Source organism: Trachypithecus francoisi, unplaced genomic scaffold, assembly GCF_009764315.1.
Source record: "Trachypithecus francoisi isolate TF-2019V2 unplaced genomic scaffold, Tfra_2.0 Lachesis_group3, whole genome shotgun sequence".
NCBI lineage: Eukaryota > Metazoa > Chordata > Mammalia > Primates > Cercopithecidae > Trachypithecus > Trachypithecus francoisi.
In genome coordinates, this window is record NW_022681468.1 from 160,298,634 (window position 1) to 160,324,261 (window position 25,628).

Here is a 25,628-nt window from a genome sequence, read left to right on the forward strand (position 1 = left end):
AAAAAACAACCTTCTTTGGTTTTCTTGCTGGGGGGAGGAGGGAGACAGGATCCCACAGCAGACACTGCAGCTGTGCCTGGCTTGGGATCATCTTGCATGTTACATCCTGGAATGCACAGGGCTGAACAGACAGTAGAGTGTCCAGGATGTGAGTGACGGTGGCTTTGTCACAGGAGTTATTTATGGCTGAACCTGCATTCCTCGAAATATGAAATGTTGAACTGCTCAGGACAGCTGGACCTGCAATCAGAGGACTAATGGTGTTTTGGATGCTTTAATGATAGAGGATAGAAGAACCCACTCTCTTAATCAGTTCAGGCTGTGCTGTGGTTTGAGTAGTACCCCAAAAGTTCATCTGTTAGAAACATAATCCTCAATGCCACAGTCAGTGTTTGAGGTCAAGTTTAATAATAGGTGATTGGGTCATGAGGGTGGAGCACTCATGTATGGATTGTCATTATCATGGGAGAGGTTAGTTATGGTGAGAGTGGGTTGTTATAAAGGGAGTCTGGCCTCTGGTGCCTCTCTCTCTGTCGCACACACTCACTTCCACTTTCTGCCCGTCACCTTCCACCACGGGAGGACCCCCACCAGATGCTGGCCCCATGCTCTAGCACTTCCCAGCCTCCAGAACTGTGGGCCAAATAAACTTATATTCTTTGTCAATTACCCAGTCTGTTATTCTGTTACAGCAGCAGAAAATAGACTAAGACAGGTTGCTGTAACAGAAAGCTTTAGATGGGGTGGTGTAAACAGCAGACATTTATTTCTCACAGTCAGGAGGCTACAAGTCTGAGATCAAAGCCCTCTTCCTGTTTTACAAAGGGAAGCCTTCTCACTGTGTCCTCACATGGTGTGGGGCAGCGGGCGGCAGGGAGGAGGGGAGAGAGAAGGGAAATGAGGAATTTAACATTATCCTGTCACCGACTATGCACACATACATACTCACACATACGCACAAAGTCTTGTTGTGGTCTTTGTTGGAATTCCATTGGATTTATAAGTTGATTTGGAAAGAATTAACGTATTTATAGTATTGAATCTTCCTATTCATGACTACAGTGTCTCATTATTTATTTGTTCTCAACACATTTTTCCATCTTTTTCTGTATTTATTCTTGGCTACTTTACATTTTTCACTATTGTAAATCATATCTGTAAAAAATTTATACTTGCTGTTTGTTGGTAGTGAATGGATTTTGCGTATTGATTTTATATGCAGCAACATTGCACAACTATTATATTTAGTTCTAAATATTTGGAAATGTTATTGCGTTTTCTGTATGAATAATTGTATCATCTTGGACAGTTTTTCTTCCTTCCCAGTTTGAACACAGTGTATTTCTTTTGCCTGTCTTCTTACAATGACTGGGACTTGTGTGTAGAATAGAAGTGATATTGGCAGCAATCCCCATCTCCTTCCAGATGTTTGCTGTAGGGTTCCTTGAGTTAAGGGAGCTGCTGTCTATTTCAAGTTTATTAGAGGCTTTTACACTAGTGTTGAAATACCATTGCTATTTTGCATCTAGTGAGATTGTCATATAGTTTTTCTCATTTAATGTAGTGAATTCCATTAATAAATTACATTATGTTAAAACATCCTTGTAATATAGGAATAAACCACATTTGGTCATAATGTTTTTTAAAATGCTGCTATATTTGGTTTGTCAATATTTTATTTAGGACTTTTGCATCTAGGTTCACGAGGAAGAATTCTCCTCTCTTCTTTTTACATCTAGATCTGCCTTATTTGTTTTTTAAAGACAGCCAATTATCCCAACACAAGTAATACGGTGTGCTTGTTTTATTGTAACAGGATCTCAAGCTGGACTCTCTATTCTGTCCCTTTACTGATGCCACCCTATACTATTATTGTAGATTTAGGGTACATTTTGATGTGTGCAAAACCTTTTTTTCCCCAAAATGTTCTTGACAATGCTTGTTGTTTTCATTCCCATAAATTTAGGGTAAAGCCAAATATTTAAAAGTGGTATTTTGTTCAACATTGTTTTAAAGCTAGAGGCTCATTAGGATCACAGTGAGTTTTCAGAAATCCAGAATTTATAGGAAAGATTTCTGTATGTATATATGCATATATGTATATAATCTATCTTGTATATACACAGAGAAACATTTTTTGCCTCATTACTTTGCCTTGAATATCAGAAAAATGGCAAATAGTTTTCTTCTTAAAACTTCATAAAACTGTAAGATAATTAGTCTATGATTATTTATACAGATGATCATGTAGGCAATTTACAGCCATCCACTAAAGGGTAAAAGCTATTGTTTCAGATGACAAAAGCCAGGTTTTCAACTACCGAATAGGGTGCAGTTCTGAACCCTTGCAGAGAGTGTGAACTCCCTCCTGGGTCCTTGCCCAGAGTTAAAAGTGCCATTGAGCAAACGGCAGGCACCATGTGGGGAGCAATCCTGCCCTGTTGGAGCAGCGCTTGTGTTACTGGTGGTGCCTGCGTGGCCAAAGCAAGGCCAAAATCCATCAGCCTTTTTAGGGATTGTAAATGGATGTTTGCCTCTTGAAATTGTAGCTCACACAGATTTCTCTATGAATCACTTTCCTTCTCCATAGCCTAATTTTAGCTCCTTTTGTAGGATCAGTATTTAAGCCAGCCACAAAGACCTCTGTAGACTATAACTGCTTTCTACAGAGACAAATTAAATGGTCCTAGATCTGCTCCAGGAAGTATCTCGTCACTCTAGAAATTTCATGGAAAATTTAAATTACAGATTTTACACACACACGCTGATTGTGCTACCGAGAGTCTTTGTACAGAGTCTTGCACCGCATTACTTTATTTATTTAGGGCTTGTAACTGTGTGTACTAGGTTTTTTTAAATTCTTTTTTTCCATAAGTTACTGGGGTACAGGTGATGTTTGGTTACATGAGTGAGTTCTCTAGTGGTGTTTTGTGAGATTTTGGTGCACTCGCCACCCAAGCAGTATACACTGCACCCTATTTGTAGTCTTTTATCCCTCTCCCGCCTCCCACTATTCTCCCCATTGTTTCATTCTTAGGCCTTTGTATCATTCTTATTCCCCACGTTGTATCATTCTTATGCCTTTGCATCCTCATAGCTTAGCTCCCACATATCAGTGAGAACATATGATGTTTGGTTTTCCATTCCTGAGTTACTTCACTTAGAATAAGAGTCTCCCAGTCTTATCCAGGTCACTGCAAATGCTGTTACTTTATTCCTTTTGATGGCTGAGTAGTATTCCATCATATATATATACCACGGGTCCTTTATCCACTCGTTGATTGATGGGCGTTTGGGTTGGTTCCACAATTTTGCAAGTGTGAATTCTGCTGCTGTAAACAAACGTGTGCAAGTATCTTTCTCATATAATGAGTTCTTTTTCCTCTGGGTAGATAGCCAGTAGTGGGATTACTGGATCAAATAGTAGCTCTACTTTTAGTTCTTTAAGGAATCTCCACACTATTTCCCATAGTGGCTGTGCTAGTTTACATTCCCACCAGCAGTGTAGAAGTGTTCCCTGATCACAGCATCCACAGCAACAGCTACTATTTTTTTGATTTTTTTGATTATGGCCATTGTTGCAGGAGTGAGGTGGTATCACATTGAAGTTTTGATGTGCATTTCCCTGATCATTAGAGATGTTGAGCATTTTTTCATATGTTTGTTGGCCATTTGTACATCTTCTTTTGAGAATTGTCTGTTTATGTCAGCCCACTTTTTGATGAGATTCTTTGTTTTTTTCTTATTGATTTGTTTGAGTTTGTTGTAGATTCTGGATATTAGTCCTTTGTCAGATGTATAGATTGTGAAGATTTTCTGTCACTCTGTGAGTTGTCTGTTTACTCCACTGACTGTTTCTTTTGCCCCACAGAAGCTCTTTAGTTTAATTCAATCCCAGCTATTGATCTTTGTTTTTATTGTATTTGCTTTTGGGTTCTTGGTCATGAAGCCGTTGCCTAAGCCAATGTCTAGAAGGGTTTTTCCAATGTTATCTTCTAGAATTTTTATAGCCTCAGGTCTTAGATTTAAGTCTTTTAATCCATCTTGAGTTGATTTTTATATAAGGTGACAGATGTGGATCCAGTTTCATTCTCCTTCATGTGGCTAGCCAATTATCCCAGCACCATTTGTTGAAAAGGGTGTCCTTTTCCACTTTATGTTTTTTTTTTTTTTTTTTTTTTTGCTTTGTCGAAGATCAGTTGGCTTTACGTATTTGGATTTATTTCTGGGTTCTCTATTCTGTTCCATGGGTCTATGTGCCTGTTTTTATACTAGTACCATGCTGTTTTGGCAACTTTGGCTTTATAGTATAGTTTGAAATCAGGTAGCGTGATGCCTCCAGATTTATTCTTTTCACTTAGTCTTGCTTTGGCTATGTGGGCTCTTTTTTGGTTCCATATGAATTTTAGAATTGTTTTTTCTAATTCTGTGAAGAATGATGGTGGTATTTTGATGGGGATTGCAGTGCATTTGTAGATTGCTTTTGCTAGTATGGTCATTTTCACGATATTGATTCTACCCATCCACGAGCATGGGATGTGTTTCAATTTATTTGTGTTGTTTATGAATACTTTCAGCAGTGTTTTGTAGTTTTCCTTGTAGATGTCTTTTGGCTCCTTGGTTAGGTATATCCCCAAGTATTTTATTTTTTTGCAGCTATTGTAAAGAGGGTTGAGTTCTTGATTCTCTGCTTGGTCACTCTTGGTGTATAGAAGAGCTGCTGACTTGTGTACATTCATCTTGCATCTGGAAATTTTGCTGAATTCTTTTATCAGCTATAGAAGATTTCTGGAGGAGTCTTCAGGGTTTTCAAGGTAAATGATCATATCGTCAGCAAACAGTGACAGTTTGACTTCCTCTTTCCCAACTTGGATGCCCTTTCTTTCTTTCTCTTGTCTGATTGCTGTGGCTAGGACTTCCAGTAGTATGTTGAAGAGGAGTGTTGAGAGTGGGCTTCCTTGTCTTGTTTCAGTTCTCAGAGGGAATGCTTTCAACTTTTCCCCATTCAGTATTATGTTGCCTTGTGGTTTTATCATAGATGGCTTTTATTACATCGAGGTATGTCCCTTGTATGCCAATTTTGCTGAGAGTCGTAATCATAAAGCAATGCTGGATTTTGTCAAATGCTTTTTCTGCATCTATTGAGATGATTTTGTTTTTAATTATGTTTATGTGGTATGTCACATTTATTGACTTGCATATGTTAAACCATCCCTGCATTCCTGGTATGAAACTCACTTGATCATGGTGTATTGTCTTTTTGATAAGTTGTTGGATTCAGTTAGCTAATATTTTGTTATGGATCTTAGCATCTGTGCTCATCAAGGATATCGGTCTGTAGTTTTATTTTTTGGTTAGGTCCTTTCCTGGTTTTGGTATTAGGGTGATGCTGGCTTCATAGAATAAATTAGAGAGGGTTCCTTCTTCTCTATCTTGTGGAATATTGTCAAAAGGATTCTTCTTAGAATATCTGGTAAAGTTCTGCTGTGAACCTGTCTGGTCCTGTACTTTTTTTTGTTGGTAATTTTGTAATTACCATTTCAATCTTGCTGCTTGTTATTGATCTGTTCAGGGTATCTAATTCTTCCTGATTTAAGCTAGGAGGGTTATATTTTTCCAGAATTTATCTAACTCTTCTAGGTTTTCTAGTTTATGTTGTAAAGGTGTTCATAGTAGCCTTGAATGATCTTTTGTATTTCAGTGGTGTCAACTGTAATATCTCCTGTTTCATTTCTTAATAGGTTATTTGGATTTTCTCTCTTCTTTTCTTGGTTAATCTTACTAATGGTCTATAAATTTTACTTATCTTTTAAAAAACCATCTTTTTGTTTCATTTATCTTTTGTATTTTGTTTGTTTGTTTGTTTCAATTTCATTTAGTTCTGCTCTGATCTTGGTGATTTCCTTTCTTCTGCTTGGTTTGGTTTTCCTCATTTCTCTAGTTCCTTGAGGTGTGACCTTAGAATGTCAGTGTGTGCCCTTTCAGTCTTTTTGATATAGGCATTTAGGGCTGTGAACTTTCCTCTTGGAACCACCTCTGCTTTTATCCCAGAGGTTTTGGTAGGTTGTGTCATTATTGTTGTTCAGGTCAAAGAATTTTTTAATTTCTCTCTTGATTTCATTTTTGACCCAATGCTCATTCAGGAGCAGGTTATTTAATTTCCATGTATCAGCGTGGTTTTGAAGATTCCTTTTGGAGTTCCTTCATGTAGTAATCTCCCCATTTTCCTATGGATGTGGCTTCCTGTGAGCCGAACTGCAGTGATTGCTGCCTCTCTTCTGGGTCTGGCCACTCAGCAAGTCTACCCAGCTCCGGGCTGGTTCTGGGGGTTGTCTGCACAGAGTCCTGTGATGTGAACTGTCTATGGGTCTCTCAGCCGTGGATACCAGCACCTGTTCCAGTGGAGGTGGTGGGGGGTGTGCAGTGGGCTTTGTGAGGGTTCTTAGCTTTGGTGATTTAATGCTCTATTTTTGTGCTGGTTGGCCTCCTGCTGGGAGGTGGTGCTTTCCAGAAAGCGTCAGCTGTAGTAGTTTGGAGAGGGACCTGCGGTGGGCTGAGATGTAGAACTCCCAAGATTATCTGTCCTTTGTCTTCTGCTACCAGAGTGGGTAGGGAAGGACCATCAGGTGGGGGTGGGGCCAGGTGTATCTGAGCTCAGACTCTCCTTGGGCGGGTGTTCCTTCAGAGGTCTGTAGGTCCTCTCAGGGTTGCTGGTTTGTTCTTGCAGTCGATCTGGAGCTGAAATTCACAATGCAAGCCTTGCACATTGCTGTGTCCAGAGCTGCAATCTAGTCCTGCCTCCCATCCACCATGATCCTATGGGTGCTGCATTACTTTATTTAAAGGTGAGGGTGAATTTTCTGTGTGTGGTTAGAAACTTGGAAATTATGCATATAATTTCCTTCAAGTCTGAATTTACAATTCAGAAGAGAACAATGAGATAGCCTGTAAAATTTCAAATATTTAGCAGCCACCTATTTTGAATGAGATATTCTACTATACAGAGTAGCAAAAGACTTGATCTCTGCTCTTGATATTCTCACAAGATGGAGATGGAAATAAACTGCCAGGAACTGCAGGGTCTGAACTTTTAACCTACTTTCAAGCTAACAAACTAGTCTGTTACTGTTTACTGTTACTTTCCTGGCAAAAAGACATGAGATTCCTGGTTCAGAGACAAGGGACTTTATTACTCATGGCAAAAGCAGTAGCCAGAGCTCTAGGCTGGTGTGTGTCAGTTCCCCATGCCCTGGGGTCTCAGGTGATGCTAAGGGCCCACCATGGATGCCTGCACATGTGTGGTGAACACTGAGCTTGGGGAATCCCTGCCTTTGTACTGAACCTACACTTTGTCTAGGGAAGACGTTACCTCCTTCCTCAAGGTTTCTGGGTGCAAACATAGCCCTGGGAAATGGGTCTACAAAGAGCAGTCAAGGTCTTACATTCTTGGCACACCTAGCAGGAACTTGAGGGCATGCTCAGATCCCATGGCAGACTACCTCTCCCAACATAGATCTGTGAGGAGCGTCAGGTCCGTGACCAGTGTCTACCATCACAAGGCCATAAAGAATAAATGGTGTAGGCATTTAAGAGAATAATTCAGATAAAGCCCAACCCCCATCCCTTATAAGTATTAGCATGTACACAGCTATTGCTGGATATTTCCTCATCACTTTTGTTTTATGCTGTGGAACTCTCCTTATCATCATACCTTCTGTCATTATATCTTGACTGATAATGGGTTCCCATGGGACCTCTTTCTTTGTTCGAAGAGAGAAGACATAGGAAAGAAACTACTGAATGAACTAGCAGAAATAGGTGTAGGACAGTTTGTCCTCATTTTGTCCAGCAAGCAAAAGTATCAATGTCCTGAAATTTTTTTTTTTTTTTTTTCCTGAGGCAAGAGTCTCACTCTGTCGCCCAGGCTGGAGTGTGGTGTTGTGATCTCAGCTCACTGCAACCTCTGCCTCCCAGGTTCAAGCAATTCTCCTGCCTTAGCCTCCTGAGTAGCTGGGATTACAGGTGCCTGCCACCACACCTACCTAATTTTTGTATTTTTAGTAGAGACGGGGTTTCATCATGTTGGCCAGACTGGTCTCGAACTCCTGACCTCAGGTGATTTGCCCTTAGCCTCCCAAAGTGTTGGGATTACAGGCGGGAGCCACCACGACTGGCTGGATGTCCTGAACTCTTAATGTTCTTAACATGTAGGCATATATAAATTGTCATTGCTGTCACCGTTCTCTGTTAATCGTATTATTAATATCCATAATTTACTTGAACTGGAGAGATTTTCGAAATAATTTATCGCTTGTAGCTTTGCCTAAGTATCTAAAACATTTTTTCCTCTTGTGTTTGTTCTATACATCATTCATTATATACATAACTTCCTTAACTTTATTAGCATTAATAACATCAAAATGCTAATAACATCAGAATGTCCAGCAGCAAAACTCAATACCAGCCATGAAAGACCTGCCTGCTTTACATATCTGCCATTTTGAATCACCTTGTAAAGGGATTTTATAGAATGTGGATGTCAGTGTCTGTAACGGACTCTGATAAAACTTTCAAAAAGCAAAGATAGCCTGGCCAACACGGTGAAACCCCATCTCTACTAAAAAAAAATACAAAAATTAGACAGGAGTGGTGGCATGTGTCTGTAGTCCGGCTAGTCGGGAGGCTGAGGCAGGAGAATCGCTTGAACCTGGGAGGCAGAAGTTGCAGTGAGCCAAGATCACACCACTGCACACCAGCCTGGGTGACAGAGTGAGACTCCATCTCAAAACAAAACAAAACAAAACAAAAAAACAAAAAACAAAAAAAACAGAGATAAAGGCATTATTTAAGCCAAAAAAGAATTCTGAAGAAACACACAAACACAATACCAGGTGGTTTGCAGTTACTTAGAAAAACAGCAAGCATTGAAACAGCTGGGGGGAAAAGTCTTTCTGGCACGTGTTTCAAATGAATACCTTTCATGAGACATGAAGCAGGACTGCCTCATGATGCCTATGCAAACGAAGGTCAGAGTTGGTGTTTCTGTGAGTAGTTTCATTTGGTAGCATATGCAAAATTAATATTTTAGAAGGGCATTCATTTAAATAACAGTGGACTGTGTGGTCAATAAAGTTGAAATTTCTAGACTGAGGACAAAGTAAAGGTATTGTTTATATTTTAGCAATGGTACATTAAGAGATGTCACTATTGGCCGGGAGCGGTGGCTCATACCTATAATCCCAGCACTTTGGGAGCCCAAGGCGAGTGGATCGCCTGAGGTCAGGAGTTCGAGACCACCCTGGCCAACATGGTGAACCCTCATCTCTTCTAAAAATACAAAAATTAGCTGGGCGTGGTGACATATGCCTGTAATCTCAGCTACTCGGGAAGCTGAGGCAGGAGAATCACTTGAACCCAAGAGGTGGAAGTTGCAGTGAGCCGAGATCATGCCACCACACTCCAGCCTGGGCGACAGAGCGAGACTCCATCTCAAAAAAAAAAAAAAAGATGTCGCTATTTTAGTTATAACTTTGAATTGCCCTCCTGAGATACATAAAATATATACTTAAAGAGTTCTAATTATGACGTCATTCACCAGCAGGATTGTTTTAGGACTACAGTGAGTCCAACTTCCTGCTCAAAAATGTGCTAAAGCTTCTGGCTGAGCCTTAAGACGTTTTAGAAGCTCTTCCTCACAGGAGAGAAAAGGCACCCAGCCAGCTACTGTGCACACGGATAAATCTGTCCGTTATCTAGAATCCAGCACAAAATTCATGTCACTTAGAGGAAAACTATGCTGAGGTGTATCTTTAAGGTGAGAATGGTAATTTCATCAAATAAATGCCCTCTTCTGGAGGGAGCCTGCGGAGGCCTCCAGGCCCCTGAAGTCTGATGGATCTGGAGAGGGGAATGAGGACACACAGGGGCCCGCAGATACATCAAGGACATCTGCAAGGTGAAGGCGCATTTGAACTCTGTAGGGATGACTCCTGGTCCACACCTCCAGTTCTGATCTCCATCCTCAGCCCCAGACCCAAATTTCCAACCACTCGCTAACATCTCAGTGGGTCAGGACCACTGCTAACTCAGCCTCCACATGTCCCAGACCACTTCAAGTGTGTGTGTGTTTTTTTTTTTCTTTTTTTTTCTTTTTTCCTTCTTCCAGACAGAGTCTCACTTTGTCAGCCAGGCTGGAGTACAGTGGCATGATCTTGGTTCACTGCAACTCCACCTCCCAGGTTCAACCAATTCTCCTGCCTCAGCCTCCTGAGTAGCCGGGATTACAGGCATGCGCCATCACTCCCGGCTAAATTTTTTTATTTTTAGTGGAGACGGGGTTTCACCATATTGGTCAGGCTGGTCTCGAACTCTTGACCTCAAGTGATCCTCCTGCCTCAGCCTCCTAAAGTGCTGGGATTACAGGCATGAGCCACTGTGCCCAGCCTGTTGAGATGTTCTTTAAGACTGCTTCTCTCCCACAGTCCCTCGCCCATGCACAGGCATCTCACGTTTCCACTCACCAGAATCATCTTTCTACTATATCTGCACCCTCATCCTGGACTCCCCTACCCTAGTAAACAGCCATGCCCTTTTGTTCTCAACTTCAGAGTCTCCCTCAGACCGGCATCTGTGTGCCTCCTCCTGGTCTCTGCTTGACTCCTCTCCAGTACCTCCTCACAGGTCACTGCCCTGTGTCCAGTCTCTCATCTCAGCTGATGTTTACTCCATCTCTAGTTCTGTGCTAGGCCCTTCCTACAAAGGTATCTTTCTCAATCAATTGTGAAAACAGGTTGCATGGGCCGGGCACAGTGGCTTGCACCTGTAATCCCAGCACTTTGGGAGGCCGAGGCGGGTGGATCACTTGAGGTCAGGAGTTCGAGACCAGCCTGGCCAACATGGTGAAACCCCGTCTCTACTAAAATACAAATACAAAAACAATTAGCCAGGCATGGTGGTGGGCACTACCAGTGAGCCAAGATCACGCCACTGCACTCCAGCCTGGGTGACAGAGCGAGACTCCATCTCAAAAAAAACCACCACCACCACCAACAACAACAACAAAAAACAGGTTGTATGACCCCTTTCCCAGCATCACACATCTTTGGTGGCATTCCATCACCTGCAAAATACAATCCAGGCTCCTCAGCCTCCCTCCAGCCCCACCTGTGCCTCCTGTTTGCCACAACTAAGCCCCCATCCTGCTCTACCTCTAGCAGCTGCAGGAGCAGGGAGGGCAGTGGAGCTGCCTATAGTAACATGCACAGGATCCCTAAGGCAGTCCGCCTAGTCCTGCTACAAACACTTAGAAAATGCAAACAAAAAAGCCACTGAGAGCCTCTGGCCCAGATGGAGTAGCAGGACACTGGATTTAACCTCATGCCTGAAACAGCCCCCAAAATGGACACGGTGTAGGAAGACACTATCAGGTATTCAAGGACCCTGATCCCTGAGGGGTGGGCAATAAACGAGGTGAGCCCTGTGATTGCCCCGGCTTACTGCCTTCAGAGAGTTTCCAGGTTCAGTGCTGGAAAGGGAACTCAGCAGGGTCCCTGCAGACTCCCTGAGGTGGGCTTAAAGAGCTGAGAGTCTGAGGGGGATCAAGGCCTGGAGATGAGAGTTCTCAGGACAGAGCACCAGCGAGGGCAGAGCTGCACCAGGAGAGAACCAAGGGGGTCTTCAGAGGGTCTGCCTGGAGTTGTCAGTTGGATGCTGGTTAGCACCTGCATATGGAGAAACGACCTGAGTCTGGGAGAAGAACTGCCTGAAAGGTTTAGTGGTAACAGTGCCTGGTGCTCACACAGGAACAGCGCCTGTTCCTGCATCATTCAGGGACTCGGATAGGCCTTACCTCCAAAGTGGTGAATAGTTAGCCCTAGACTGAGCCTTGCCTTGGTTCTGCCTAATGCTTCTTTTTTGTTTTGTTTTGTTTTTCTTTTTTTGAGATTGAGTCTCCCTCTGTTGCCCAGGCTGGAGTGCAGTGTCGCGATCTCAGCTCACTGCAAACTCCGCCTCCCGGGCTCACGCCATTCTCCTGCCTCAGCCTCCTGAATAGCTGGGACTACATGTGCCCACCACCACGCCCAGCTAATTTTTTGTATTTTTAGTAGAGACAGGGTTTCACTGTGTTAGCCAGGATGGTCTCGATCTCCTGACCTTGTGATCCACCCGCCTCGGCCTCCGAAAGTGCTGGGATTACAGGCGTGAGCCACCGCGCCCGGCCGGTTCTGCCTAACGCTTCTTAAGTTCAGGACTCATTTTTCTGTCTTCACATGTGTACAGGGTTCTATAAACTTGGGAAAGTGTTTAAATACTGTATGTTAACCACCTTCCATAATATCCTAATCACACTTCTTTACTGTTTCACAGTGTGGGCTTGAGAACTGATGAGCAGATTCTGAGGAAGGGGATGGGACAGCGATGCCTCTAGAACAGGGAACTGTCCAGCAGATGTTACAGATTGGAATGCATGGGCTCATGTACACATGAACGAGCCCTGAGGATGCTGCTGGACTCTGCGTGCACACATCCTAGCGCATGCACAGGGCATGTCAGTGAGGGCAGCATTCCCCGTCTCCTCTTGAGGACTTGCCAACCCCTTGATTAGATAATTAATACTAATCTGATTAATGCCATCCCTTTGTGGTGAAAGATTCATCTATAGCTTTTTGCTTTTGATAGGTTTTTGAGTGTGTACAGTATTTTGTACACTTGTATATGAAAAGATTTAATTGAAGGACATACTATCATTCTAAATCTTTTTTTTTTTCTGTTTCTGGCATGGATTTGAGAGTAGACTTCTCGGTGAAGGATATATTACACTTGGACTGTTAAAACTCCATGAAGTTTACCCTCTAAGATAGAGCACAAGATGGAGATGTCTGCTTTCATTATCTTAGTCATCTTATATTTTTATTTATAATACTCAACGTTCTAGCTAGCACTACAAGGCAATAATAATAATAATAATAATAATAAGTAACAAAATGGAAGGAAATCAATAAAACACTTCACAACAAAGGTTGTGAACCTTTGTGTATAGGTTTTTGTGTGAACATAAGTTTTTGTTTCTCCGAGATAAATGTCCAAGAGTACAACTGCTGATTTGTATAGTAATTGTATGTTTAGTTTTATTTTAAAAACTGCAAAAATGCCTTCCAGAGTAGCTGAACAATTTTTAATTCCCACCAGCAGTGTATGAGCGATCGGGTTTCTCTGCATGATTGCCAACATTTAATGTCACTGTTTGTATTTTAGCTATTCTCACAGGTGCGTAATGATACCCCTTTATAAAAGGTCTTAATTTGCATTTCCCTGATGCTAATGATGTTGAACATCTTTTCATGGGCTTATTTGCCGTCTGGAGATCCTCTTTGGTAAAGTGTCTGTTCATGTCTTTTGCCCATTTCCTAATTGCAACGTTTGCTTTTTTTTTTTTTGTACTGTTGAGTTATGAGAGTTCTTTATGTATTCTAGGTACTAGTTCTTTGTCAGATAGGTGGTTTGCAAATATTTTCCCCCAGACTGTAGCTTGTCTTTTCATATTTCATATAGAGTCTTAGTCAGTTCAGGCTGCTATTACAAAAATACCATAGCCTGGGTGGCTCTAACAACAGTCACTTCTCACAGTCCTGAAGTCTAGAAGTCTGAGATGAGTCTAAAGGGAATTCTGCTGAGCGGAAGAAGCCAGTTCTGAAAGGTTACATGCTGTGCAGTCCACTTATGCAACATTCTTGAAATGACAAAATTATAAAAAATGGAAAACAGACCAGTGATTGACAGGGGATCAGAACTGGGGGTTAAGTGGGGAGCAGGGAAAGAGAGGTGAGTGTGTCTATAAAAGGCCCACGATGGGGGGACCCATGTGGTGATGGGACTGTTCTGCATCCTGACTACACCAATGTCAGTATCTGGCTGTGATATTGAACTATAGATTTGCCAGATGTTACCACTGAGGGAAAACGAGTAAAGGGTACCCCGGATCTCACTGTAGGATTTCTTACAATTGCATGTGAATATACTACTATCTCAAGATAAAAAGTTTCACTTGAGTTATAGGCTGTGATTGATAAAAACTGCCCACCTCCTTAAATGTTGGCCACCTTATGATTTTCTTAGACATGTTACTGACTACCTAATAATTATCAAAATTGTGAAACATGTTGTTGAGTATTATGAATACTTTGATCATCATTGTAACGGAATAGACAAATGTGTTTCTATGAAAGGCCAATTTTGATTATAAGAAAACACAGACACACACAAAACAAAACCTCTGTGAAATGGATGGCAATCGACCTGGCTCATTCTGGGCCCTGGCAGGAGGTCTAAGGATTCTACCATCTGGGATTTCGGGATGAGGCTGACATTCTCCTGCCCCTTTCCTCGCAGGATCTCCTCTTCAGCGTGTGCGCCCTCAACGTCCTGTCCACCATCGTGTGTGCATTGGCCACAGCCATGTGCTGTATGCAGATGGTCTCCTCTGACGTCCTGCAGATGGTGAGTGGCTGATCCCCTCCTCCTCTACCCAGTTTGAAACCAGTGTAGAAGTGGACACTTCTGGCTTCAGCAGTGGCCCCTGACAGTCCATGGCACCTGGCGTTTGCCTTGTGTTGCCCTCTGGCAGACCAAGCATCTGCACATGTGGCGCCGCTGATGTATTTATTTTAGGTGTTGTTGGAGCTCCATATTGACAGGGTTCTGCCACTGTCGTGTTCTCTAGGATGGCCCCTGGCATGTGCCCTTGAGTCCACGTCGTGAAATTCCTGCAGCCCTGGACATCCCCTGGACCCAGCACCTCCAAAGCAAGGTGCCTTCCTTGGGCTTCAGAATTCTCTTTTAATCCAGGAAGTTTAGGGGTGTTAGAAGATCAGTTCTTTTCCAATTGGAAAATTGCTAACCTGTGCATTTTTGATTTGCTGATGAACCCTGAGCTCATACTCCAGCGGCCAGTCACTGGCCATCATTTGGCCCTTTGCCCAGGGTCGTACACAGGAAGACCTGCCGCTCCCAGGGGCAGCAAGGAGGCCAGGAGCATGGTTCACTAACACATGTTATAATATGTGGGTTATTAATACACATTTATAAATACACATCTCATAAATAGTGAAGGCTCTTCCTGTTTTCAATGTGAATGGAACACAGCCTACTGATCAGAATGCTACTGAGTACAACAAAGAGAAATGGATGAAAAAATATCGTAAGGGTAGGAATATCTATGTGTGTATGTGTGTGTCTGTCTGTCTCTCTCTGTCTCTCAATTTGCCCATTTGAGACCTACCCTGCTTCCCACGCAATGTTTTATGCATCTTATGCAAGAAAAGGCAGCTGGTTCTTATAGTGGGACTTTTTATGTTCTCTTCTTTGTCATTCACCCTGTGGCAGTCAACATCAGTTAATCAAGATACAAGGCCAGAGAGCATCATTACCAAGACGTTAAAAATTCATGGGTCCTAATTGCATGCCACGGGAGTCTCTCCCTCCCGGTGTATATCCACACAGCTGTCACAGCCAGGCTGCCCTTTCTGGGAGGCTGCAGTTTTCTGAAAGGTACCTAATTAAGCAGTTATTCAGTAACCATGAACTTCTGCCCTTGTTCATCGGGGCCTCATGTTGGCAATTTTCTCCAGCGTGTTCTGTAAAGGAAAGGTTAAGTACCAGGGGTTTCTCCTCACCTCAGCAGATTTTACTATTGATCTGTAAATATCACATCAGTTTGACCAACTTACAGAACTAAAGGCATGTAAATGCTGAAAGTTTGCATCTCCTGGTTTTATGCGTCAAAATAAAAATTGCCAACTAAATAAGAATAAAGTAAATTCTGTTTATATACGATTATAGCAGCAGTGTGCAGAGACGTGCTGTAGTTGCGATGGGTGGGGCGTGAACAGCTGTGGAGCCGTGCATCTGAAGCCAGGAGCGCCAGGGTCTGAGTCCCACCTCTTCTGCATTCGAGGCAGGTGACTCTGGGTGTGTCACTGAACTACCTGTGCCTCAGTTTCCTCACCTGTGAAGTGGGATGAATGGGAGGCTTGGGGATCTCTAATACATGTGAACTGTTTGATTTGAAACGTGCAGGGAGTATCAGTCTGTCACTGGGATGTCGCAGCAATGTCTGCAGACGCGGTGGCTGAGGCTCTTTACCAGCAGAAAGTCCTGTGCAAGGAAAAGGCAGGCAGTGGCGACAGCGGCTGCCGTCAGAAGCCCTGTTGTTACCTCACTGAGTACTTTGTGGGTGAGTTTGCCTCACACCCCTGGCTTGGAAGCAGAAATACCAGGCTTCCTGCCAGTACATCCTTTCCGCTCTGTGACGGGTGCCGTGGGAGCCCAGGGCTCTGCTCTCCTGGTGAGACCCCGGCTCTGCTGCTGGGCTTCAGAGTCATGGGGGAGGCAAAAGAGAGCTGGTGGTGGGTGGCCATGGTGCCTGTGGGACTGGCATGATCTTGGGCACATCACTGCCTGTGGGACCCCGTTTCCTCGGCTCTAAAGAAGATGAAGTGTGTGCCCTGCTGTCCTCATAGAGCTGCTTACGGGATGAGTCCGTTCATCTGTGGGAATGGGATTTGAAGGAACATGGTGCCCACATGGAGGTTGGCTCTTGCCATGTGGGCCGGAGGCTTGAGCCAGGCGGGCTGGGCAAACCATTCCCTACCCGTAGCATCCGCAGTTCACCCCTGCACCATTTCTGCTCCAAGAAGCTGGGCCATAAGCTTTCCAAGGGACAGTTGTAGCTATTCCTAACTAGTTTATGCCAGTGATATTTGTTGTAATTACATATTCTAGTACTATGTAAAGCCATGAAATATGAGTGCAGAAAGATAATTGTTTCTGGTACAACACAGTTGAGTTCTTTGGAAAGGTTCGGTGAAAGAGTGCTGCTGAATATATTACTGTTCATTTAGATGCAAGTGAGACAACTATGGTGGTTGCAATAAATGCTGATAAAAATCTAGAGGAGCCAGGCGTGGTGGCTCATGCCTGTAATCCCAGCACTCTTGGAGGCCGGCAGATCACCTGAGGTCAAGAGTTCGAGACCAGCCTGGTCAACATGGCGAAACCCCATCTCTACGAAAAATACAAAAATTAGCTGGGCATGGTGGTGCCAGTAATCCTAGCTACCCAGGAGGCTGAGGCAGGAGAATGGCTTGAACCTGGGAGGCAGAGGTTGCAGTGAGCCAAGATTGTGCCACTCCACTCCAGCCTGGGTGACAGAGCAAGATTCTGTCTCAAAAATAAAATAAAATAAAATAAAATCTAGAGGGAATCCACATACACATTGCTTGACAAGCGCCTTTCAGCTCTAGCCCCACTTTAAAAACACAGAAAAGCGTTGTTAGATCCATGTCTTGTGGATGCAGCTTATGCAGGAAAGACCACAGGGCATTCCACACAGCAGACTGACTCTGAGAAGAGGCTTTACTCAGGCAAAAAAAGGTCAGTCCATGTATGTACAGTCAGCCCCTGTTGAGCCAACCGTGGATCGACACTATTCAAGAAAAAAACACTATAAAAATAAAACAACAACAAAAATATAAAAAAAAATACAGTGTAACAACTATTTCCATAGTATTTATGTAGTATTAGGTGTTAGAAGTATTCTAGAGATGATTCTAGGGAGGATGTGTGTAAGTTATGTCCAAATACGACACTATTTTATGTAAAATACTTCACCCTCCACTGATTTTAGTATCCAGTGGCAGAGGGACACTGTATAAATAGTTTTTTCTTTTATCAGGGATCTGTGAGATGGGGGATCGGGTAACAGCTATCTTGACATACAATTCACCTATCATACAATTCCCCATTAACACACATAAGGATTGTGTTAATCTGTGGATCAGTTTCAGGAGTATTGTCATCTTAACAATAGTAAGTCCTCCAACCTATGGACATGAGGTGCCCTTCCATTCATTTAGATGTTCTTTAATTTCTTTCAGTTATATTCGTGGTTTTCAGTGTACAAGTTTTGCTTTTTTGTTAAATTTATTCCTGAGTATCTTATTCTTCTTGATGCTGTCATAAATGGAATGACTATGTTAATTAAAATTTCAGATTATTCATTGCTAATATATAGAAATACAAATGATTTTTTATATTGATCTCATATCCTGAAACCATGCTGAACTCATTATGAGCTTTATTGTTGTTGGGTTTTTCTCTGGATTCTTTCTGTATGCAAAATCATGTCACCTGCAAATAGAAATCAGTTTACCTCACTCTGGATGTCTTTTGTCTTCTTGCCTAATTGCCCTGGCTGGAACCTCCATTACGATGTTGAATCGAAGCGGTGAGAGTGGGCTTTCTTGGCTTGTATCTAGGGGAAGCATCCAGTCTTTCACCATTAAGCAGTATGTTAGCTGTGGATTTTTCATAGGTGCTGTTGATCAGATTCAGGAAGTTCCCTTCTATTCCTAGTTTGTGGGGTCTTTTTTGTAACAAAGAAAGTTGAATGTTGTCAAATGCTTTTTCTGCATCCGTTGAGACGCCCGTGAGGTTTTTGTCCTCTGTTCTATTAATACGTTGAATTATACAGATTGATTTTTCTGATGTTAAGCCAACCTTGTATTCGCGAGATAAATCCCACTCGGTCATGATATGTAATCCTTTTTATAGTAATAGAAGAGTTTGGAAGTGTTTCTTCCTCTTCTGTTTTTTGGAAGATTGTTTTGAAGAATTGGTATTAATTGTTCATTAATTTTTTTTTGAGATGGAGTCTCTCTCTGTCACCCAAACTGGAGTGCAGTGGATTGGTCTCGGCTCACCGCATCCTCCACCTCCCACGTTCAAGTGATTCTCCTGCCTCATCCTCCTTAGTAGCTGGGATTACAAGCACGTGCCACCACACCCAGCTAATTTGTGTGTGTGTGTGTGTGTATTTTTAGTAGAGATGGGGTTTCACCATGTTGGGCAGGCTGGTGTTGGACTCCTGACCTTAGGTGATCCACCCGCCTCAGACTCCCATAGTGCAGGGATAACAGGTGGGAGCCACCATGTCCGGCTAAATGTTTTGTTTGTTTGTTTGTTTGTTTGTTTGTTTGTTTGTTTTTCCTGAGACAAGATCTCACTCTGTCCCCCCGGCTGGAGGTGCGATCATGGTTCACTGCAGCCTCTACCTCCTGGGCTCGAGCAATCCTCCCACTTCAGCCTCTCAAGTAGCTCGCACTGCAGACACACATCACCATGCCCGGCTAATTTTTTAATTTTTTTGTAGAGACAGGGTCCCTCTATGATGCCCAGGCTGGTCGTGAACTCGTAGGCTCAAGTGACCCTCTCTCCTTCGGCACCCCACGTGCTTGAATGACAGGCATGAGCCACCATGCACGGCCCTTCTTTAACTATTCGATAGAGTTCACCAGTGAAGCTTCGATCTCTTGTCATATTTTCTGTTCTTCTGAAGTCTGTTTTGGTATTTGTGTCTTTCTATGAATTTGTCCATGTATACAGGATTTAAGTGAAATTAAAATGGGTTCAGGATGTATGTATTATGTTTGCGTGTGTCTGTGTGTGTGAAACTCCCCACTTTAAATAATTTTCTTGTTCAATAACCAGGCAACCGCTATTCCCCGAGAAGAAGGCGCCTCTTGGTATCTGTGTATATTGGTGTTTTGTGCTTTCCTCAGCGTGACTTTCTTCTTACCCTTTCATTTCTTTGGAGTGTGTCACTTCCCTCCTCCTCCCACACCGTGGCCAGCTTCTGGGTTTTCCTGTATGTAGTCATGTAGTTCCAGGTGAAATGTGTTAGAGTGTAAGCTCTTTGGGATGTCCTTTCTATGTCACTCATCCTGAGCCCTTAAATCACAGCATCCCATCACGTCTTCACAACCCCTTTAGATGTAACTTGATAGAAGCTCTACTCCTCACTGCTGTTTCCGTGTTCTTTATCTTCCCTATGTTGGCCTCTTTGTTCTGAGCGGGTTTTCATTTCTTGCATTCAGTTGTGGCTTTTGTTGTACTAACTCCTCATTTCCGGTGTTTATTTGTATCTGCGACCTTCAAAGTGAGAAGCACTACTTTATGAAGGAAGCATCATTAGGGAGGAAGCTCACTGCGGGCACGTGTGTGTAAGCCGTTCGCCCACCCTTTCCCGATCAGCTGACACTCATTTCTTTTCTCAGAAAGAACCTGTGGGAAGCCCCTCCAGCCACAGCTCCAGCCCCCACGGCCCTTCTCTGGTGCCCTGTTGTGCTGTGCCCTACAGAGGGGTGCTGGGCTGAGGGGATGACAGTCATGCCCTGGCCTCCCACAGGAAGGAGCACCTCTTCCCAATTTGCCCCCGAGGCAGCCCTGCAGCCTGGCAACTCTGCTCCACTGTGCGGGTCCCAGCCCCACTTCCCCAGCCCATCTCCCTGCTCCTCCATGTTAGCGGGAAGGACCCAGGCTGTGATTTCTACTGTGACTGATGTTCTGACAACTTATACAATTGATCAAAATTCCAGCCATAACCGCTTTTCAGGAAGCGTCCCAGTTTTGTGTTTACTGATCTATTCACTTCTTTGCTCGCTCATTCATTCATTCAGTCAGTCAGCAGTTATCTCATGGGCTTTGCTACATGTCCAGTGCTGGTGGGAATCTAGGAATAGCAAGAACAAGTCCTCCAAAGAACCTGAAACTGCCATCTTATTTCTGTGGATCAGCAATTTGGGATCATTAACTGCCGACGGAACTAACATAATGCATGCTTGTATCCATGAGAAGCAAAGCGTCCTGCCTATTGTCAGAACTGATGAAACCGAGCTATTCTAATATGTGTGGAAATCGTGGGAAAAGACATTCTGATGATACAATGCGGTTGATTGACATCATTTAGCAGAAAAGATTTTTGATCACTTAAGTTCTGTAATCTTTTTGTTTGTTTGTTTTTAAATGTTATCTCATTCTTCCACTTTTCTGTTACATTGTTTTCTTCTTCACTTACTTCCTTGCCAGCTGCTGCAGCCTCAGGAATATCATCTACTATGACATGTATCTCCATTAGGCATGCGCTTGTTAACTTCATCTTTCATGATTGTCATTTAGGTCGCTGTCCGCCCGACAGAGTTGACCTCCTGTAGACAGCAGATGGGGCACTGTGCCTTCCATAGCGTGCTAACTGTGGGTTTCCCCATGGAGCTGGTAAGCGGTGCTGGCTGGTCAGGGACACACCACCCCATGGGAGCCACAGCATCGCCAGGTTCCCCAGTATCTTCTCTCCGCCTCACCCCAGCCCTGGCTACACCTGCTGGAGAGGGCGCTCCGGGAGCCCACAGTGACTTTGAGGTCCTTGAGGCCTGGGCTCCACAGGATTGTCTCTGGACAGTAGGTGCTACTTATCTATCAGACCAGGAACAATGGGCAGCTGCTTATCTAAACAGCTCATGCAGACAATCATCAAAATGATGTGGACACACGGTCGTTTCTCTTGAATGTTAAATATGCTAATGAGCATCTGTCCACCAGTCATCTCATCTGGGGCCGTGGTCATCCCTTTGGTTATGGGTCTGTTGGCCTGTCTGGGCATATTTCTTGGAGAAAGTTCATGGAAATGGCACCATCGTTGATTTTTAGATTCAGTTCCTCTAAAGTGGAGCCAGCCAGGGGAAGCGACAGGAGTATAGACCTTCCCCAGATTTTTATGATTCTCCTCTGCTCATTGACCTGCCTTGCCTGGACTTGACTTGGCAGTGGTTTCTGCTTGGCTGCCCTCCTTTATTGAGTCTTTCCAAAGCATTCAACTTAGTTTTCACAGAACGAGCAGCTCTTCCTGTCTGCATCCCTCTTTCCTTATGCAATCACAGTAATAATGAACACAGGCCTCACCCTGTGCAGTAAGGCACCCTGGAGCCCTGGGTGGGCATGGAACCTACCTGGGAGTGGTGGCAGGACCAGGGAGCCGCAGGGCGGGCTCTCCCCAGGGTCTGGAGCACAGAGCGGGAGCTCCAGGTCATCTGCAGAGTTGTCCAGGAGGAAGTTGATTCAGCAAACTTTGGTAGTAACAAGCCTGGTGTTTCTACCAAGTCTAAGGAAGGCAGAGGGAGAGGTCCCTTCCCTGTAATTCTGAGTCTTTCTGGAAAAACTCAGAGGTGTGTATGCTCCCTTCAGGAGCCAGGATGTGGCGAGGACATTGGTAGAGGGAGCAGGGAGAGTGAGTGCTGGGGAGGAAACCACTGAATATAAAGGGAGGTGAGCAGACTGGGCTGGAACCTGGAGGAGCGGGCAGCTCAGAGCTCCACAGTGTTCCTGGAAATCCCCAGCCCTTGTCCACAGACCCCTGATGCCTGCCCTGCCCCTCCCTGTTCCTGATGGCAGGAGATGGAGGCATGGGCTGGACGAGCTCATACTGATGATCCAAGCCTGCCTTTAAGCCACACAGCGCTGCTGTCTGGGTCTGTGACTGAGCAGTGGTGCTTCTCAGGGAAGGGGACTGAGACTCACAGGGTCAGAAATGTGCTCACATCCTGTAGGCCCTCAGTGCCCAGGCAGGGCCCAGAGACAACTGACTTGAGGTCTGCTCCCCGTCCCAGGCAGGTTGACCTCTTCACGCTCTCCCTCAGATCCCAGACTCTGGGCTGTGTGGATAGACTGAAATGTTCCGGGCTCTGTGTTAAGTGGGCTTTGGGAAGCTGCCCAAGGCCAGGTAGCCTTAGTTCTCATCCTCCATCACTTCCACATGCACCCGGAAGGACAGGACACACCTGGGTTCGGATCCCCTCTCCCCGGAGCAGACTGAGCAGGGGCTTTTCTCCAGCAGGGTGTCAAATCCTCACTCCTATTGTGCCGGGACAGCCCTAGGCACTAGTTATGCTCATGTCAGGTGCGTGAGCCCCAGCTGGGCACCAGACACAGGTGTCCTTTTGTCACCACATGGATCAGAGAAGGCAGTCACAGATCAGAGCAAGCAGAACCACCTGGGAAAGAAGGGACTGTTCAGAGCCCCTTTTCCGCCCTCCACCTCCGGGTGCAGAGTTGAGCTTTATACCTGGCAGTAAACATGCAGGCGAGGTTTCAGAGCCTGGAGCTTGGGCGGGGTGGGGGAGGAGTGGCTGCCCACTGGCTTTTCAGGGTCACAGGCATTTCTGCGGGTCCTGAAGGTGACTGGGAGGCGCCAGGTGAAAGGGAGGTAGGGAGCTGGGAAGAAGGAACAATACGTGTTTGATAGTTGGGATTAGAGCAACTTTGTTCAAGGAGCGGGGAGTTTGGGGGCACTGGTTGGTTAGGAAGCTGGAAACCAGATGGAGTTCCGTAAGCCAGGGTCTCATTAAAGTCTTTTCAACTGCAGTGACCTCATCAGATGGGTTTAAAAACAGCTCTGCTAGCAGGATGGAGACCAAATTACAGAGACAGAAAATCAAGGTAGAGAGGCACACAGGTTAGAAGCTCCCGCGAGGAGGACGTGGACAGGGGCTGAGTGGAGGTGCCCCGCAAGGAGGCGTCTGCCCGTCTCCTCTGCAGAAGTTTACTGAGTGCCCGCTGTGTACGACTGCGAGATGGGAACACAGAGGGGGGTAAAATAGATGTGCCTCAGATGGCCAGGAAAAGAAATTGCCCTTAGGATTTCAACACAGTTACTGGGAGCCGGTTACTTGGGTGTGGAAGGCTGAAGGAACAGAAGAGGGTGCTGAGAGGTTACAGAGAGAGAAATAACTGCAGAGAGCAGCTCTCAGCCCGCAAAGCCGGGGAACAGAAGGGAAGAAGTGGGAAGGCGCGGGAAACCCGCAGCTCCCTCGTCGCCCCGCCCGCCGGCCAGGTGCCCTCTGGCGCCCCCTACAGGCAGCGCCCGCCCGCAGCCCTGGCACGGTAGCCTGGGAAGCGTAGTCTGCAGACCTCCAGCCCCAGCCTGCAGAGCAGAGGACAGAGCTGGCGACCCTGGGCCGGGAGACACACCCTGACCTAATTAAACGCACACAGATGGTGGGGAAGAGAGGGGAGACGTCAAGCGCCACTTGCAGGATTCTGGCTGGGGAGCTGAGGAGTCAAGGTCAAAGGATCCCTGGGAAATGAGTCCAGGAAGGTGGGGCCAACACGCCCCGGAAAGGCGACCCAGAGCTTAGCGCAGATGCAGTCCTTTGACCTTCACATAGCCTCCAGTGTGTGGCAGCCTCTGCTAACTTTGCACCTGCGGAGAGGGTCCCTTGCAGCTCTGCCCCTCTTCAAATGCTTGTTCTCCTTCCTGGTGGAATGGTGCCTTGAATTGGAAAGTGTTTTGGTGTCTGCATGTCATTAGTTTTGCTTGAGTATGTCATTGATTTTTTTTCTAATTTCTGATAGAGACGAATTGCAACTATTTCCTGATTAGACCTGAGGGCATTTGCCCTCGCCCCTACCTCTCAGCTCTGTGCAGCAGGCATCAGGACTGACAGCCTCCAAGGCGGAGGACGACAGATGCACATGCGCCCTGCTCGCAGCCAACGATTCGCCTCTGTTTCGGACAGCTAAACACATGCAGCCTTGGGTCGGTCTAGCCAGAGGCGAGGAGTGTGCTCTGTGTCAGGAGGCCCACGGGACCATTTTCCTGTGATGTGTTACACCTTTAGACACGGCCACCAGCCTTTCTCCGTCAACCTAGAGCATGCTTATTTTACAGAGCTTGACCCCATTCAGAATCGTCACCTCAACCCTACCAGTGCAAAAGTGCTTCACGTCCTGGCGGCTGTCAGCTCCAGCCCACCCTACCCCTGCTGCCAGAAGGCACCTCCTACCACGCAGCTCCAGTCCCCCTGCTCCCCAGCTCCAACACCCTTACCGGCTCCCCAGTGCCCCAGAATTAAGAATTGACTTCCAGAGCCTTATCTATCTGCTTTTCTTAAACACATCCTTCCCTGGCTCAACTGTTCTGGAGCCTGAGTGTCTCCCTGCGCACCCATTAGATGAAATCCCACCCATCTTTCAAGACCCGTTCAAATGCCTTCTTCATGAATGCTTTGGGGACCGCAGTCCCCACACAGTGCTTGGAGACCTCACTGTTTTCTAATGGAGCTGTCCTTGCTTGTGTGGCGTGATTCTGGGTCCCTGTCTTCCCCTCAACACATACACACACACACACATACACACACACACACACACATACACACAGAGACACACATATACCTATGCACACAAATGCACATCTACATGCACATACACATACATGCGCATACATATACACACGTGCACATACGTGCACACATGCACATCCACACATGCATACATAGACATACAAACACACATATATACACAGACAGACATATATACACAGACATACATATATACACAGACATATGCACACAATCCACAGACACATACATGCACATCCACACATGCATACATAGACATACAAACACACATATATACACAGACAGACATATATACACAGACATATGCACATCCACAGACACATACACACATGCACATACACACATACACATGCACACACACACACACACACCCTTCCTCTCTTTACCTCATCTGCCGTGCGCCAGGAGGGCCCCTGCCCCAGAGCTTTTGCAGCATGTATCTTTTTGCCGTGTAGACCCTCACAGGGCGGCGTTGACTGGAGCTGGAACAATATCCCAGCCATCTCACGCCACAGGTGACCTCTGGGCAGCAGAGACGTGAAGGTGGAAAGAAAAGCAGTTGGCTGTTGGTTACTTCAGAAGTGGAAAACTAGGCAGAAATGG

At 45.1% G+C, this 25,628-nt stretch overlaps 1 protein-coding gene across 2 annotated transcripts in view; it reads left to right on the forward strand.

Moving 5' to 3' along the window:
* Nucleotides 1–25,628, forward strand: part of FAM189A1 (family with sequence similarity 189 member A1) — a 466,288-nt gene that overhangs the window by 423,477 nt on the left and 17,183 nt on the right. For both annotated transcript variants that reach the window (XM_033190738.1, XM_033190739.1), the window contains exon 5: nt 14,389–14,496. In XM_033190738.1, the coding sequence (XP_033046629.1) occupies nt 14,389–14,496 (108 nt within the window). The remainder of the gene's footprint in view (nt 1–14,388; nt 14,497–25,628) is intronic.